Here is a 16,038-nt window from a genome sequence, read left to right as displayed (position 1 = left end):
GAAGGAGAAATCATGAGGCACATCTAGGGGCAGGGAGATTAAATAACCTGTAGGTGTGCTCTTGAGCAGTTCCAGGGGAGGAGCTGCCTCTTGGTAGGCTTTCTGAGAGGGGCAGGGTTTGGAGAGGGAGGAGGGAGGTTGAGGCAGAGCTCCAACTGAACAGTAGGTAGCAGTCAGGAAGCAGATTCTAATTCTGGCTTCTAGTAGTCAACCATTCATACTGTGAGCTACTGTTAGGGGCATTTTGCTATTGGTTAAGTGAGAATGTTGGTTCCAGCCTGGACAGCCTGACTCTTAAATGTGGGTATACATCACAGTCAGTGCTTGAGATTTCGATTCCATGGGAATGAGGTAGTCTATAAACATGTGTGGTGGTAATCTAATTGTACTGAAATGTGATTTTGATTGTATGTTAATAAATAAAGTTGCCCGGGGGTCAGAGCTATTAGAGCCATAGCAAGAGTGTGGCGGTGGTGGCACACGCCTTTAATCCCATAGATATCTGTGTGTTCAGGGATATAGCCAACATTGGAGACATATGCCTTTAAGACCTAGGGGGCTGTACATTCAGACAGTGACGAGGCAGTCACGTGTTTGGGTTTACAACCAATGAGAAGGCAGAACAAAATACTTTAAATAGACGAACAGACAGGAATAGAGCGCTCATTCGGGAAGCTGGGACACCGCAGGTGGAAGGGTGAGATTTTAGCTCTGAGCTCTGACCTCTCGGCTTTCTCTTTTGCATTGTTTCTGTGTTTCTTATTTAATAAGACGGTTGGTTACATCAAACATGCCTCAGGGATTCCGAAACACTATCCTTTCTAAGAACCAGACTAACTCACTATCCTGTAACAGATACTAGCATTGTTTTGTGCCCTCTGCCATTGCTCTGTTTGCTGGTGAAGCCCTTTCCACCACGGTGGGTACATTGGTTCTTGGCCCCCCTCTTTGCTTAGTGGCATCTCTCTTCTTCCTTAGCCAAAGCCTCCAGTGTTTCACGGTGCGGTGCAGTGCAGCAGTGGCTCATGAAGAGGACCTGTACATGGATACTACGTTGAAGGTTAGAGCTGACTTCTGATGACAGTAAAACACTGAGCTCAAGGGAGGGCATAAATGCTTCCAAACTTGTTCTTAGACCTAAGCTTGGAAAAGACTATAGGCCCAAGAAAGCCTTATTCATTGTGCTGGCTAATTTTATGTCAACTTGACACAGGCTAGAGTCATCTGAGAGGAGGGAAACACAATTGAGAATGCCTCCATAAAATCAGGGTATAGGCAAGCCTGTAGAGGATTTTCTTAGTTAGTGATTGGTGTAGGAGGACCCAGCCCATCATGGTGGTGGAGGGTATCCCTGTGCTGGTGGTGGTCCTGGATTCTATAAGAAAGCAGGCTACTAATGAAGCCATAGGAGCAAGCCAATAAGCAGCACTCCTCCATGGTCTCTTCATCAATTCCTGCCTGCAGGTTTCTGCCCCTCTTGAGTTCCTGTCCAGGCTTCCTTCAGTGATGAAAAACTTGGAAGTATAAGCCAAAAAACTCTTTCCTCCCCATCTTGCTTTTGATCATGATGTTTCATTTTAGCAATAGTAGCCCTAATTAATACATTTATTAAAGTATAAGTTCTGGATAGACACTAGTTAGTAAGCATTTCAGATGTGTGATTTGACAGTTTTTAAGATTGTTTCAATGTGTTTTAAAATGTTATGAGTAATAGATACAGTGTACCTTTAGAGCAGTTTCTCAACCAATGAGTCCCGACCTTTTTGACAAACTTCTATCTCCAAAATTATTTTCATTATGATTCATAACAGTAGAAAAATTACAGTTATGAAGTAGCAACGAAAATAATTTTGTGGTTGAGGGTCAGCACAACATGATGAATTGTATTAAAGGATGGCGGCATTATAAAGGTTGAAAACCACTACTTTAGAGGCAAGTTTGTAACTATGACATATTTTTTTGTCTTGTTTTGTTTTTAGTCTTTTATTCTCTCATATATCTCAACCACAGTTTCCCCTCCATCTCCTTCTCCCAGCTCCTCCCCTTCACCTCCTCTCTATAACACCAATTGCTAAAATGATCTTATTAATAAAAAACCCAGAGCCAGATATTGGGGTAAAAGCTGAGAGATCAGAGAAATAGAACAAGCCAGCCACAAGTTCTTACTGCTAGGAAATCTTCAGCCCAAGAGAGAGCTACTTCCTGTATACTCACGGCAATATACCTTTCTGTGCCCTGCCATCTTTTTCGTCGTCGTTGTTGTATTTTTTGTTTGTTTGTTTTCGAGACAAGGTTTCTCTGTGTAGCTTTGGAGCCTGTCCTGGAACTCGCTCTGTAGACCAGGCTGGCCTCAAACTCACAGAGACCCACCTGGTTTTGCCTCCCAAGTGCTGGGATTAAAGGTGTGTCCTGCCATTTTACTTCTTCTCTCTGCCCAGCTACATTACTTCCTCTTTCCACCCAGCTCTATCACTTCCTATCTGTCTGTACAGACCCCCAGACCTCTATGGTTAACTAGTGCTGGGATTAAAGGTCTGTGCCACCATGCCTGGCTCGGTTCCCAGTGTGGGCTTGAACTCATAGAGATCTGGCTGAATTTCTGCCTCTTGAATGATAAGATTAAAGGCATGTGCTATCACTGCCTGACCTCTGTGTTTAATATAGTGGCTGGCTTTATCCTCTGATCCCCAGGCAAGCTTTATTTGTTAGAGCACAAATAAAATACCACCCATTTTCCCCCTTTTTGTCTAAAATAAAAAAAAATTATAATATAAGAAAAATTATATACAATAAGTACAAAACTATATACAATATATACAGGGAATAAATACATCAACAAAGTGTAGTCCATTTGCCTTTGACAAATTCAGTGAAAATATTCCATTATCTATACTATTTTGGTGAGTCCAACATGTATCTATTCATTTTCTATCCTAACTTGTGTTACCAACTGAAAACTGTCTTTTGATGTCTTTCAAACTTACACACTTTACACTCTTTGAGTTTCTCTTCGAATTTGTTAATAAGGAAAACGATAACTATCTAATCTTTAACTCTCTCCAAGATCCGAGAAGGGAATAATGTTACCTAGTTAAACAGCAAGTGCAAACAAGTGACTTCCAAAAAAGGTGAAGAGTGACAGAAATAGCTAGCTGCCTGGACAGTCACCTGAGGTTTCTCTGCAACATTGGGGCATCCATTTTAAGCCTACAGACCTAGTATATCTGACAGAATCATCTGTGAAGCAGGATTTTCTAAAGAGCCTTCCTTCCTTGTTTTGGTAAGGATCGGCAGTGATTTCTTTTGTGTTCTGCTTGTCCATTTTGCCTGCAGTCCAGGCAAGCGCAGTTTCTTGGCCAGTGGCTAACTTTTGCCACAATGAAAGTAATCTCCAAAGGAGTTTCTTCAGTGCCCATCATCTTCTCAAAAGTAGATTGGTGCTGCCAGGAGCAGACATATCTCATTGTATGAAAAAAGAAAAAAAAAATCTTATGTTATTAAAACATCTTAAATGCCATATTGTGCAGATCTCTGAAGTGTTTGAAGATGACCTGTCTATCTAAAATATATCTCTATTTGATTGAAAACATATCTCATATGACTACAGGTTAGATTGTAATGACTACTAACCTGCATTTTTTTATTATCCTAAATAGTCGGTAATATCTTTCAAGGACTAGCAAATTACATTACATTGTTAAATGAACTGTATAGGTACAACATCTTGAATAAGATTAGAAACATATGTACAGTATTTTCCAACAAAATCAATCTCAAATTTGTATCAATATACATATTTTGTATACATTATACAGAAATCCAATCCAATGTAAAATATATAAAACTAATAGTTGCTTTTTTAAAGTGGATTCAATAAACTACCTTTTTAATCTTATATCTATATCTTCCCTTTTCTTTTCAGAGTAGATTCAATAATCTACTCCTTTATCCTATTATTTCTATATCACTTTTTTTTCTCAAATAAGAACCCTGAGTCTGATCTCCTTGTTTAGCGTTTTTTTCCTGACCATTATCAATTAACAACATGTAACCAACCATCCTAAACAATTACAATTATCCATAACCCATTGAAAGACCAAAAACCACCACCCCACCTTTTGGGAATGTGGGCATCATTTTCCTAAAATTACTTCCTGCTGTCTAGGGGCAACAATATCTTTAGGGGATCCTGAAAAGAAAAAAAAAATGGGTTAATTGTCAAGTTCTGAGAGAGTTAGCTGTATCATTTGTCCAGTCTCTGAATAATGAGAAAATGCAGGGCTTGTCTCATTCCTTGCTCAAGTAGTATGTGAGGCTGGATCATCTCAACTAGCCATCTTAAATTTGTCCTGACTAGTTTGTAGTCCAAAACCAATCATTGGGTGGTATTTGTCAGCTTAGTGGTATTATCATCACCCTGATGGAATCATTCTTGTGGGGCCCCATTATCTTTTGGGTGACTTCAAAGTCACAGTTAGATGCGATCGTGGTTCCCTTCAGAAAACTGATAGAAACTCAAACCCGAAATCATGTACAGGAAGCTAGATAAAGCCTTTTTTTTCTAGGATTAGTTATTACTCTATGTGTCCGTTAATATCATGACAAAAGTTTAAAAGTTTTAAAGTGTCAAAATAGAACCAAAAATTATGAGATTAGTCGCAATTGAATAGTCCCTTAATTTTGGGTTTTTTTTCTGTCCCAAATAAGATGGCTCTTTGGACAGGATACAGAAATTTTGGATTTTTTTTTTTAATAAGTGTGGTTGGATTTAGAGAAGGAGCAAGCCATACTCCAACTCCAGATCCAGCTTTAATTTTTTAATTGAACTAGGACTACATAAAGACCATTTGCATTCTGTGTCTGTAGAGAAAAGCAGAAACAAACATTTAGGAAGACTTATGAAATTTTATCCAGTTAGATATGTGATATTGATAGGACAATTAAGTCTTTTTTTTTGGGACATTTTTTTTTCTGGGTGATTTGTCCTTTTCCTTCAGATGTCTCATTTGTCCATTGTTCTTCAGATTCTTTAGCCTTCATTCTCCTGAAAGACAAAAACAAAAACCCTTCACCAACACTGACTTTGGGGAGTTTCACTTAGGGCAAGTTGTATCTGATTAAATGGAAAGCATCTGTTAGTGTTATAAGTTAGTTTAAATTTAATGTTCATGCTATCACTTCTTCTAATTAAGAGGTCTCTCTTGTTTAAATTGAACCTTTATTAATTTTGATGGTATCCATAGCTTTTCTTCTCCTGTAGAAACAAAAGCAAACCTCATCCAATGTCTCTCTGCAGCTGTTGTTCTTTCTCATTAGCATTGAGAAAATCCAGAGTTAATAGAGCATTATGTAATCTATTTCTGGGGGCTTTTGCTACCCCTTTCTGTTTATTTAGCATATCCTTTAGAGTTCAGTTTGATCTCTCTATAATTGCTTGGTCCATAGGATTGTGTGGTATACCTGTAATATGCAAAAAACTTATTACAAAAAATAAGCAGAGACATATGTTGGAACATTGTCAGTTTTAATTTGTACAGGTATACATGATGGCCATAACGTCTAATAAATGTGCAATTATAGAATCAGCCTTTTTGGAACTTAGAGCAGTTGCCCATTGAAATCCTGAATAGTTGTCAATAGTGTGGTGTACATATTTCAATTTTCCAAATTCTACAAAATGAAACTCTTCCATCTGCCAGATTTCATTCCTCTGAGTACCCTTTGGGTTGCATCCTGCTGGTAGTGGAGTTTGATTGTAAAAGAATAAGTAGGACATTTCCTTGTAATTTCCTTGGCTTGTTGCAAGGTTACAGAAAAATCCATTTTAAAACCCTTACTATTGACATGATGTTTTTAATGAAATTCTGAGACCTCCAGCACATTTCCTATCAATAGTTTATCAATCTCATCATTGTCTTGTGCTAGAGGTCCTGGTAGACCCATATGGGATCAGATATGAGTTATATATAAGGGATGATTCCTATTCCTGATTATTTCTTGTAATTGAATAAATAACAAAGTTAATTCTGACTCATCAGGGATAAATTCTGCAGTCTCAATATGTAAGACCAATTTTTCAGCATACTGAGAGTCAGTAACTATGTTGAGAGGTTCCCAAAAATCCATTAATACCATCAGAGTGGCTTATAATTCCGATTTTTGGACAGAATTATAAGGACTTTGAACCACTTTACTTAAATTTTCTGATTTGTAACCTGCCTTTCCTTGTTTGTTTGTGTCTGTATAAAATGTAGAGGCTCCAGATATTGGTGTTTCCCATGCAATGTGAGACAGGATCCAGTTAGCTCTCTTTATATTTATTTCTATCTTTTTGGGATATTTGTTGTTAATTCTATCCCAAAAAATTACTGCAAGCTCTTTGCCAAAGTTCACTTTCTGCCCATAATTTGTCAATTTCATCATTTGTTACAGGTACTACAATTTCTGCTGGGTCTGTTCCTGGTAATTGATTCACCAAATTTGCTGACAACAAGCCTTCAGATGGGAGGCTGACTGTTTCTGTGTAGAGCAGTAGTGGCCTGAGCAAGTTTCAAGGCAGCTACCTAGTGTGGTAGCAGCCCAAGATAGGGATCCAGAGAGAGCCTACAACCCACCAGGAGAAAAGAAGCCAAGGAGACTCCAGCACACGTGAGTGGAGACTCCAGCCACATGCAGCTTGGGCCTGAGCCAGAGGCCTGCAAGGCTACAGGCAAGCAGCTTTTTAGTGAATTCATGCCACAGACGTTGGATCACCACCAGATGTAACACAAATTGCTAAACAGTCTTATAAATAAAAAAAACCCAAAGCCAGATATTGGGGTAAAAGCTGAAAGATAAGAGAGGCAGAGCAGCAGCCACTAGTTCTTACCCCTAGAAAATCCTACACTGAAAGAGAGTAAACTCCTCTCTCTGCCCTGCCTTGTCACTTCCTCTCTCCACCCAGCTCTATCACTTCCTGTCTGTCTGTACAGACCTCCAGGCCTCTATGGTTAAATAGTGGCTAGCTCCTCCTTCTAATTTTCATGCAAGCTTTATTCATTAGAACACAAAATATCACCACAGTTAGTAAGTAGGTGAAGTGATTGCATGATTACTCAGTAGCATCTAGGGTTTTAGAACTGGTGAGGCAGTGGGGAAAGGGAGCCAGGTGTGAACTACCGCCTGCCTCTCATATCTCCACTGATGCTGTGCACATCACAAAAAAGTACAGAAAAATCTACAAATTGTAGTTTTCCCAGCAGATGACAGCAAAAAGTAAGCCAAGACAGCAACAGAAAACTACAGCACTACAGTCGAGCAGGTAAAAAAATGAACTCACTCTGTTGGACACAGTCACTCTCCAATACCTGTTGATAGTACTGTGGTACCCATACCTCAGGCTCACTAGGCAGGACAAAACAGCTAGTTACTAACTAATATAATCATCACTAAGCAACAGCACCACCATTACCACCAAAAAAAAAAAAAAAAAAAAAATAGCACTCAAGGTAGATATAAAGTAACCTGTGAAAACCAGAACAGAATAATTTGGGGGCTACTTGCAGCAAGCATAATTGTTATGAATATTCATTCAGTTAGCTTATACCTTAGAAGTGAAATAGCACATACTGTTATGCAGATGATGACTATATTACAGAGAAAAGAAATTCAAGGTCAGATGATCATCAAAAACTTGCCTACATTCAGTTGTATTCAAAGATTTTCTGATATTAAGGATATTCTCACTAAAAGCAAAAATGAAATTATTGATCTAACATATTAAGCTTTAAAGTATAGAAAATTGTCAAAGCCTTGGAAAATAAAGAATTGTATTCTGATAATAGTAAAAGAAACCACTTTCATGCACTACCTTCAATTGAACAAATTGCACAATACTGTTTTAATAGTTCTGTACAGTTGTTACAAATATGTCTGTTAAAAGCAAAACTATAGAACCAGGAATGGTAGTTCACACCTGTGAACCCAGCACTTGGAAGACTGACACAGGAGGACTGATCCATGTTGGAGGCCAGCCTGAAAAATAAGCATCATCAACAAATGATGCTGGCATAGCTGGATGCTGGTATGTAGAAGAATGCAAATAGATCCATATCTATCACCTTGCACAAACTCAAGTCCAAGTGGATCAAAGACCTCAAAATAAATCCAGATACACCGACCTTAATAGAAGAGAAAGTGGGAAATAGCCTTGAACACATTGTCATGGGAGACAATTTCATGAACAGAATACCAATAGTGCAGGCACTAACATAAATAATAAATAAATGAGACTTCATGAAACTGAAAAGACCTAGAAAGACAAATATGGTATGTACTCACAAGAAGATATTAGCTATAAAGTAAAATATAATCAAGCTACAGTCACAGACCAGAGAGCATATGAAGCAAGAAGGGCTCAAGGGGGGGACATAAGGATCTCCCTGGGAAGGGAAAAGCAAACAGATTTTGTGGCTGGACTAGGAGAGAGGTGATAGAGCTGGGTAGAAAGAGGAAGTGATGTAGCTAGGTGGACAGAGGACGTAATATGGCAGGATATAGAAAAGTTTATAAGGCGTGAGTATACAGGAAGTAGCTTTCGTGGGCTGAGGATTTCCTAGCTGTAAGAACTTGTGAATAGCTTGTTATATTCCTCTCAGCTTTCACTCCAATATCTGGCTCCAGGTTTTTTGTTTTTTTTTATTAATAAGACTGCTTAGCAATTGTGTAACATGTGGTGAACCAATTTTTGTAGCACAAATTCACAAAAAAGCCTCTTGCCTAGGGCTCAGGCCCAAGTTGGAAGTGGATGGAGGCTCCACCCCATGTGGGCCAGAGTCTCTTTGGTTTCTTCTCTACTGGTGGGTTATGGGCTCTCCTTGAATCCTCATCTCAGACTGCTACCACACTAGATACCTGCCTTGAAACTCTCTCAGGCTTCTCTTGTTCTATGCGGTCGGCAGACTTGGTGAGTCAATTAAGATATCTTAAAAGGAGAAATTAGTTAAAAGAGAAATTTTTTTCCCACATTAAAAATGTGGGAAACATTTTTACAATGGAGGGAATTTGTTCTCTGTCTAATAACATATTAGGTGTTGTGAAAATAGAGCAATGAAATGGAAGGATAATTAATGTTGATGGTATTTGTATAATGTCAATTATGAATATTATTTGTTTGATTATTTTGTTTGATCATTAGAAAGGTTGGATAATTTGAGTGCCAAGATAAAAGTTTTAGAAAACATTGTTAAAACAGATCATAGACATATTCAGACACAGACAGAAGAATTTAAAGATGAACCTATCTCAGCATTACATTATATGGTTATGGAGAAACAGCCTAAGGCTTTCAAACAGCCAACCTTAATCTATCCAGTAACCTTACAGGAACTGCCAAATGCTCAAGGCTGTGTATGAGCTGATTGCACTGCTGTGCAAATGTTAGATTTGAGAATTTTCAAGGAAGCTATAGTCTCATATGGTATACATTCTCCATTTGTAAAGCAGATGTTAAAATCATGATTAACTTGTAATAGAATTATCCCTCAAGACTGGAAAAATGGATACAGCTGATTTAGAGACTGGAACCTGGTTATAATGGAAGACATGATGGAAAGAGGAGGCTAAGACTATAGAACAACAATGTAGGGTTAGAGGTATAGAAATGTTCCAAGATCAAATTCTTGGAGAAGACAATTATGCAAATATTCAAAGACAATCTTTACATGATGACCACACCCTAGTTATATGCCACTTAGCAGCCTTGAATGCTCAGAACAGACCTGAAGAAGTAGGAAAGAAAACTGAGTCATTTACAAAGTTATACAAGGCCCAAAAGAAACCTTCACGGATTTCTTACAAAGGCTGTCTTTAGCAGTAAATAGAATAATACCAAATTCAGAAGCTACACAGATAATAATTGAATCTCTGACTTTTGAAAATGCTAATGCACAATGCAAACGGGTACTTAGGCCATAAAAGGCAAGATCAGCACCCTTCAAGGAATGGATCCAAGATACAATTAATATTGAATCTCATGACCATGATGATACTTGGATAGGAGAGGTAATTTCCAGAGGTGTGAAGAAAAATAATAATGTTAGATGCTTTAACTGCAGTAAACAAGATCACCTACAAAGGGATTGTAAACAAGGTGTTTCTAGAAACAACATTTTTTTCAGAAAACAATGGCAACAGAACACCACTCCCTTCTGGAATATGCAGAAGATGTGGTAAAGGCAAACATTGGACTAATGAATGTAGATCAACAAGGCACAAACAGGTAATCCTTTTTCTTTGCCATTAGGAAACTCCTTGAGGGGCCTCTTGCAGACCACCATGGCAAATTCAGTTCAGTCCTTTCCTGCCATCACAGTAGAAATCCCTTTTCAGAGCAATTAAATAACCAAATGCCTATTGTAAAAAACCATACAGCTCAGGGTGATAGAACAGCTATAGGAGAGAGAACAAAAAGTTCAAGAGAAACCATAAAGTGAATATTTTGGCAAACTTCTATAAATGTACAAAGACCAAAATTAAAAATATGAATAAATGACATTCTCATTAAAGGTCTTGTTGACACAGGTGAAGGCATAACAATAATTGTATCAGAATCTTGGCATCCAAATTGGCCTCTTCAGGATGTAAATGTTCAACTGTTAGGTATCTGAATATTATCTCAAGTGAAACACAGCGCAAGATGGGTCGAATGTATAGGGCCAGAAGGACAGAGAGGAAAATTAAAGTCATACGTGGCTAATATATCTATGAATCTATGGGAATGTGATTTATTACAACAGTGGAATACCCAGATTAACATTCCTCCAACTTCAGAAACAAACCAGAAACTCACATATGTTTCTGAGAAGAATATAAGAAGGTATTATAAAGAACAGTTACTGACCATCTTGACTGTACAAGAACAGGGCACAATAGCTTCTGATTTTTCAAAGACACAAACATTTCTACCTTTAAAATGGTTAACAGACAATCCTGTACGGGTTCAGCAATGGCCTTTAACAACACAGAAAATACAGGCCTTAGAACTGCTGGTACAATAGCAGTTAAATGCTCAGCATATTAAAAAAATCAACCAGCCCTTGGAATTCTCCTGTATTTGTTATTAAAAAGAAATCTGGTAAGTGGAGGATGGTAAAAGACATAATAGCAATTAACAAGGTAATTCAGCCAATGGGCTCTCTACAGACTGCAATTTCTTTGCCTATTCTATTGCCTAAAGGTTGGCTTCTTATAGTTATCAATTTAAAAGACTGTTTCTTCTCAGTACCCTTACAAGAAAAAGACAGAGAAAGATTTGCCTGTACAGTGCCTACTAATAATTTTCGGCCAGTTAAGAGATATCAATGGAAGGTTCACCCACAGGGAATGTTAAATAGCACAACCTTGGGCCAATATTTTGTATGACAGCTGTTGGAAGTAATATGTAAACAATTTCCCAAATTTATAATTTATCATTACATGGCCAATATTTTACTAGGTGATTCAAATGTAGATACTTTAGAAAGAATGCTTGAAGAAATAAAGAAAATTTTGTCTTGTTGGGGATTACAAATTGGTCTTGAAAAGATACAAAGAAGAGATTCTATTAATTATTTAGGATATAAAATAAGTCTACAAGAAATTAGTTTGCAAATTAGGAAAGATAGACTACAGACTCTTAATGACTTTCAAAGATTATTCAGAGACATTTCCTATCTACAGACCACTGTTGGAGTAAAAGGATGAACTGAGTAATTTGGTCAAATTCTTAGAGGGTGACAAAGACTTAAATAGTTCAAGAGAATTATCAGGTGAAGCCGAGAGAGAATTGGCTTTGGTGGAAAAGAAAGTACAAGGTCTTCAAAGACTATTTTTGCAATAGTTATCCCAGCTCTCAGACTCTCTTTCTGTATTTATAGTTAGCAGTTCAAAAAAGATCTATAAAGTAGGTGGTGGGTGACATGTATAGATTAGTATTGTAAAGAACAAGAACTGGGTGGAGAATTTTTATCAAATGAACAGACTGACTTTGTGGGTTTGTTTTTAAATACAGGGTTTCATGTATCTCAGGTTGGCCTCTAAGTCACTTTGTACCTGACTATAACCTTGAATTTCTGATCATCCAGTATCCCTCTTGAGTGAGGTGTGAGCCACTGTGCCTGGTACTATGCCATGCTGGTGAATGAACTCAGGACTTCATGTACTCTGCTAGTTGAGCTACATCCCCAGCCCTGATGTTTGAAGATGAGATTCACATACCTTCATTCCTTCGTTAAATTTGTAATTTTTTTTTCTTTATTAGGCTTGCCCACCTGTCACTATGGATGTGTGTGCTTTAAGAATACAGCTTTTCATAGGCCTGAAAGCCATCTGTCATTTTAAAAACCACATCATACTTCTGACCAAGGCAGACCCTGAATCCATTCCAGAGAGAAAAGAATCACCCAAGAGGCTTCTGTAAGTATTCCCCGAGCTCCACACATTTCTGCCAGTTTCTGGAATGAAGTGTACCTGGTATATTGTATATGTGTCTTACTTTTATTTTTTTAATTAAAACTCAGAATGATCAGATAGGTGACTTTTCCAGAGAAAATAAGGAAGGTGTAATGATGTCTATAATATTGTTTGTAATTTACCATGGAACTTTTATAAGAAATGAATTACAAAATAGTTTCAGTAGCTATTGCCTGTACTGTGGATAAGAATATAAAAGATGTGGCTTCTCTGTGGAATTATGGGCATAGACAGAACCTATAATGTTAATCCTGGCCACAAAGCTTTTTCCTGTTTCTCCTCTTGGGCATTTCAGTACTACACTTTTTATCCAAAGGTCATTTTTATGTTATAAAAGAGCTTATTATATTTTTATATTAAAGAATGATCCATTTTATATTAAAGAAAATACATCACAGTAAAAGAGATAACACTTTAAGCCAACTCACAGGCTTATGTATCTTCAACATTTTTCCAGTGATATGAACATTTTACATGTTGTTTCTGTTAAGATTTTGTGGTCCATGGCATGCTGGACTCAAGGAAGCCACAATGAAGAGGGCCTGGACATGAGGATTTTCAAAACTGATAGGTCTGCATGCCTCTTTGGGGACCTTAGTCTTGGAGAATTGGAGGCAAGTTGGCTTACCAGTATATGACAGAATAGTAAATGCTATATACTTGTGAAGTGTTGTGAACTTTGGAAAGTGACTATGTGTATAGCTAATTACCAAGGAAAAATTAAATGAAAGTGATATAATACTTGTATTATTTTTACAGTACCCAATATTTACAGGTGAGAACGGTAATTTATTAATAACATGTCTTGTCATTCTGATCCTTTTCAGTTCTAGAAAAGATGCCAGTGTTAGGAGCAGAATCCCTCCCATAGCCGAGGCTGGATGGAATCTGTATGTTGTGAATACAATTGCACCAGTTCAGCTATACAAAGAAATGGTACTGTTTCAGACATCATTTAGAGTGAAATTGAATGTGAAAGAGTGGTTCTAGACAGATGTTGCTCTTGTTATTGCCCAGCCTCTGCCCCTTGTATTTCACTAAGGAAACCTCAAAAGAGAAAAACAAAATGGATTAAATCAATTATACATTCCAGTTTGCTGCATCCAGACAGCTTCCAGGCTCCATCACAACAGTCAAGCATGTATCTTTCTTCACTTTGTTTTCACAGCTTCTGGCATTTGAGAGGCCACTTACACTCATCCTCCAGAGAGGACTACTGAACTAATTTAATCCATTGACTTTGAGTCCTAGTGTGCTGGTTGTTTTTTGTCAACATACCACACACAAACATATACATAATCTGGGAAGAGGAAATCTTAATTGATTCCTTATCAGATTTCCTTATAGCTCTGTCTGAATTAATCATTGAGGTAAGAGGGCCACTGTCACTGTTAATGCCACTTTCTAGCCAGGTGGTCCAGGGTGATGTAAGTAAGCATGTTGAGCAAGCCATGGGAGCAAGCCCAGAAACAGTGTTTCCCTATGGCTTCTGCTCCAGTTCCTGTTTCCATGCCTTGGCTTCCCTCAATATAGATTATAAGCTGTATGCCAAATAAACCCTTTCCTCCTCCCAAGTTGTTTTTGATCAGTGTTTCATCATAGCAACAGTAGCCAAATTAAAGCACCTAACAAAGAGAACCAGGAAATGGAGGTGAAAAAACAAAAATCTCAGGTAATTATCTTCTGTCACACTCTTTCTTCCAAGTATAATAGGTTGTCCAGGTACAGTAGCTCCAGCAGCAGCCTGGTGAGGGGCCTAGAGTGGAATTCCTGTCGTTTCAAAATTCACAGCTCCCTACTCATCTCTGGCACTTAAAACACTTTTCTTTTAAATAATGCCAAGCTTAGATAAATTGAAGGAATGAGAAATATACAAAGAAAACCTTACAGCTAACACACAGATTGTAGTCTGCACACCTCCCAATTTGCCCTCATATACTCCTGTACTTTCCCAACACAGTTATTTTCCTTGGTCCATTGAAAAGTAACTGTATACATCACAGCTTTTAACTTTAAATAATAAGATACACCTATATAACCACAGTAATCCATATGCTTCAATAAATTTAATCTTGACACAATATCTAGCCCATAGTTCATATCCCACCCAGTTTAGTCAGTGGAGTCAGCCATGGCTTGATGGCTTTCCCACCAGTCCATTCTAGGATTGGACAATATGCTTAATTATTGTGTCTTAGCTTACTTTAATCAGGAGGAGGAGAAGGAGAAGAATGCAGGCTGAGCAAGCCTAAGCAGTGATCCTTTCTGGTCCCTGTTTCTGTTCCTGCCTCCTGGTTCCTTCCTCCAGGTTCCTTCCTTGGCTTTTGTTAGTGATGAACTGTGACCTGTAAGCCAAATAAACCCTTTCTTCCCCAAGTTGCCTTTGATGGTGGTGTTTTATCACAGTAATAAAATGCAAACTAAGACAATATGCAACCACTTATTTACTTACTTTTAGTGTTTTATATACCTATATATTAATTTTATTAACAAAATGTAATGAAGTTCTTCAGCATGGAGACGGGGTAGGGAACTGGTGATCTTTCTTCAGCAACACTAGCTGTTTGTCTTTTTGTTTCAGGTAGACTACAGTAACACCTACAAGACTGTGAAAACCCAGAGCTGTATCCACTTACTCAGTGAGGCTCATCTGCTGGTAAGAGCTGCCCTGATGGATGGCAGTCAGCTGGAGCCTGCAGAGAAAGCAGAGCTCTTAGAAGCATTTAAAGAAAGCTGTGGGCACCTTGGAGACTGTTACAGCAGGTTGGTGAGACCTCTTAAGCTTTGTTACAGAATTTTACATGTAATTACCAGTTTTGTTTTGTTTTGTTTTGTTTTGTTTTGTTTTGTTTAATCTCTGGGAGTTGGTTCACTTTTTTCATTTATTTTACAAGCATTTGTTGAATGCATGCTATGTGTCAGGTACTGTGGTAGGCTTAAAGATACAAAATGAATATGACCTACCCAGTGTCTTGAAAGTGTCAAAGTTTGTTAGAGAAATAGTAAATCTACTACCAAACTTTTGAATATGGAAGGGTGGTTTTATTTATTTATTTATTTATTTACTTTTTATTTATTTTTTTACTTTATTTTTGTTTTCAGGACTTGAGGGTCATATAACCAGGAAAAAAGACCTGAGATAGCTTTGGTACTTGCTTCTTGTCTGATAGCTTGAGGGAGGGGTGCCACTGGAACAGTCTGAGATCTTACTATTAGTAATCAGTGGTTTCTTGATGTCACAAAGAAATACTAAGGTCAATAGAGATTTTTATTTCTGAGAATCATGTTTATAAAAGTTTTTGTAGACAGTTGTTTTACGGGCTTACTTAGCTCGTGTAAATGATTATAAGTAGACTATGCTGAACCATAAATGCCATTATTTTAGAGGCATATTAAATATTAAAATTCATGCTGGGTTGTCATGGTGCACACCTTTAATCCCAGGACTCAGGAGGCAGAGGCGGGTGAATCTCTGAGTTTGAGGCCAACCTGGTCTACCAAGTGAGTTACAGCACAGCCAGGGATACACAGAGAAACCCTGTCTTGAAA

General features: G+C 37.9%; 1 protein-coding gene across 7 annotated transcripts in view; it reads left to right on the top strand.

The window, feature by feature from the left end:
* The window catches only part of Hps3 (HPS3 biogenesis of lysosomal organelles complex 2 subunit 1), a 49,858-nt gene that overhangs the window by 16,042 nt on the left and 17,778 nt on the right, over positions 1-16,038 (top strand). For all 7 annotated transcript variants that reach the window (XR_003733563.2, XR_005091716.1, XR_005091717.1 and 4 more), the window contains exons 6-9: positions 979-1,060; positions 12,278-12,432; positions 13,317-13,425; positions 15,071-15,252. Coding sequence is in view for 3 of the 7 variants with exons in the window: in XM_028860896.2 (XP_028716729.1) it covers positions 979-1,060; positions 12,278-12,432; positions 13,317-13,425; positions 15,071-15,252 (528 nt within the window). In the remaining 4 variants the exon portion in view is untranslated. The remainder of the gene's footprint in view (positions 1-978; positions 1,061-12,277; positions 12,433-13,316; positions 13,426-15,070; positions 15,253-16,038) is intronic.

The sequence above is a fragment of the Peromyscus leucopus genome, chromosome 6 (assembly GCF_004664715.2).
Source record: "Peromyscus leucopus breed LL Stock chromosome 6, UCI_PerLeu_2.1, whole genome shotgun sequence".
NCBI classification, from domain to species: Eukaryota; Metazoa; Chordata; class Mammalia; order Rodentia; family Cricetidae; genus Peromyscus; species Peromyscus leucopus.
Note: the sequence above shows the minus strand (reverse complement) of the source record. Positions and strands in the feature narration are given on the sequence as shown.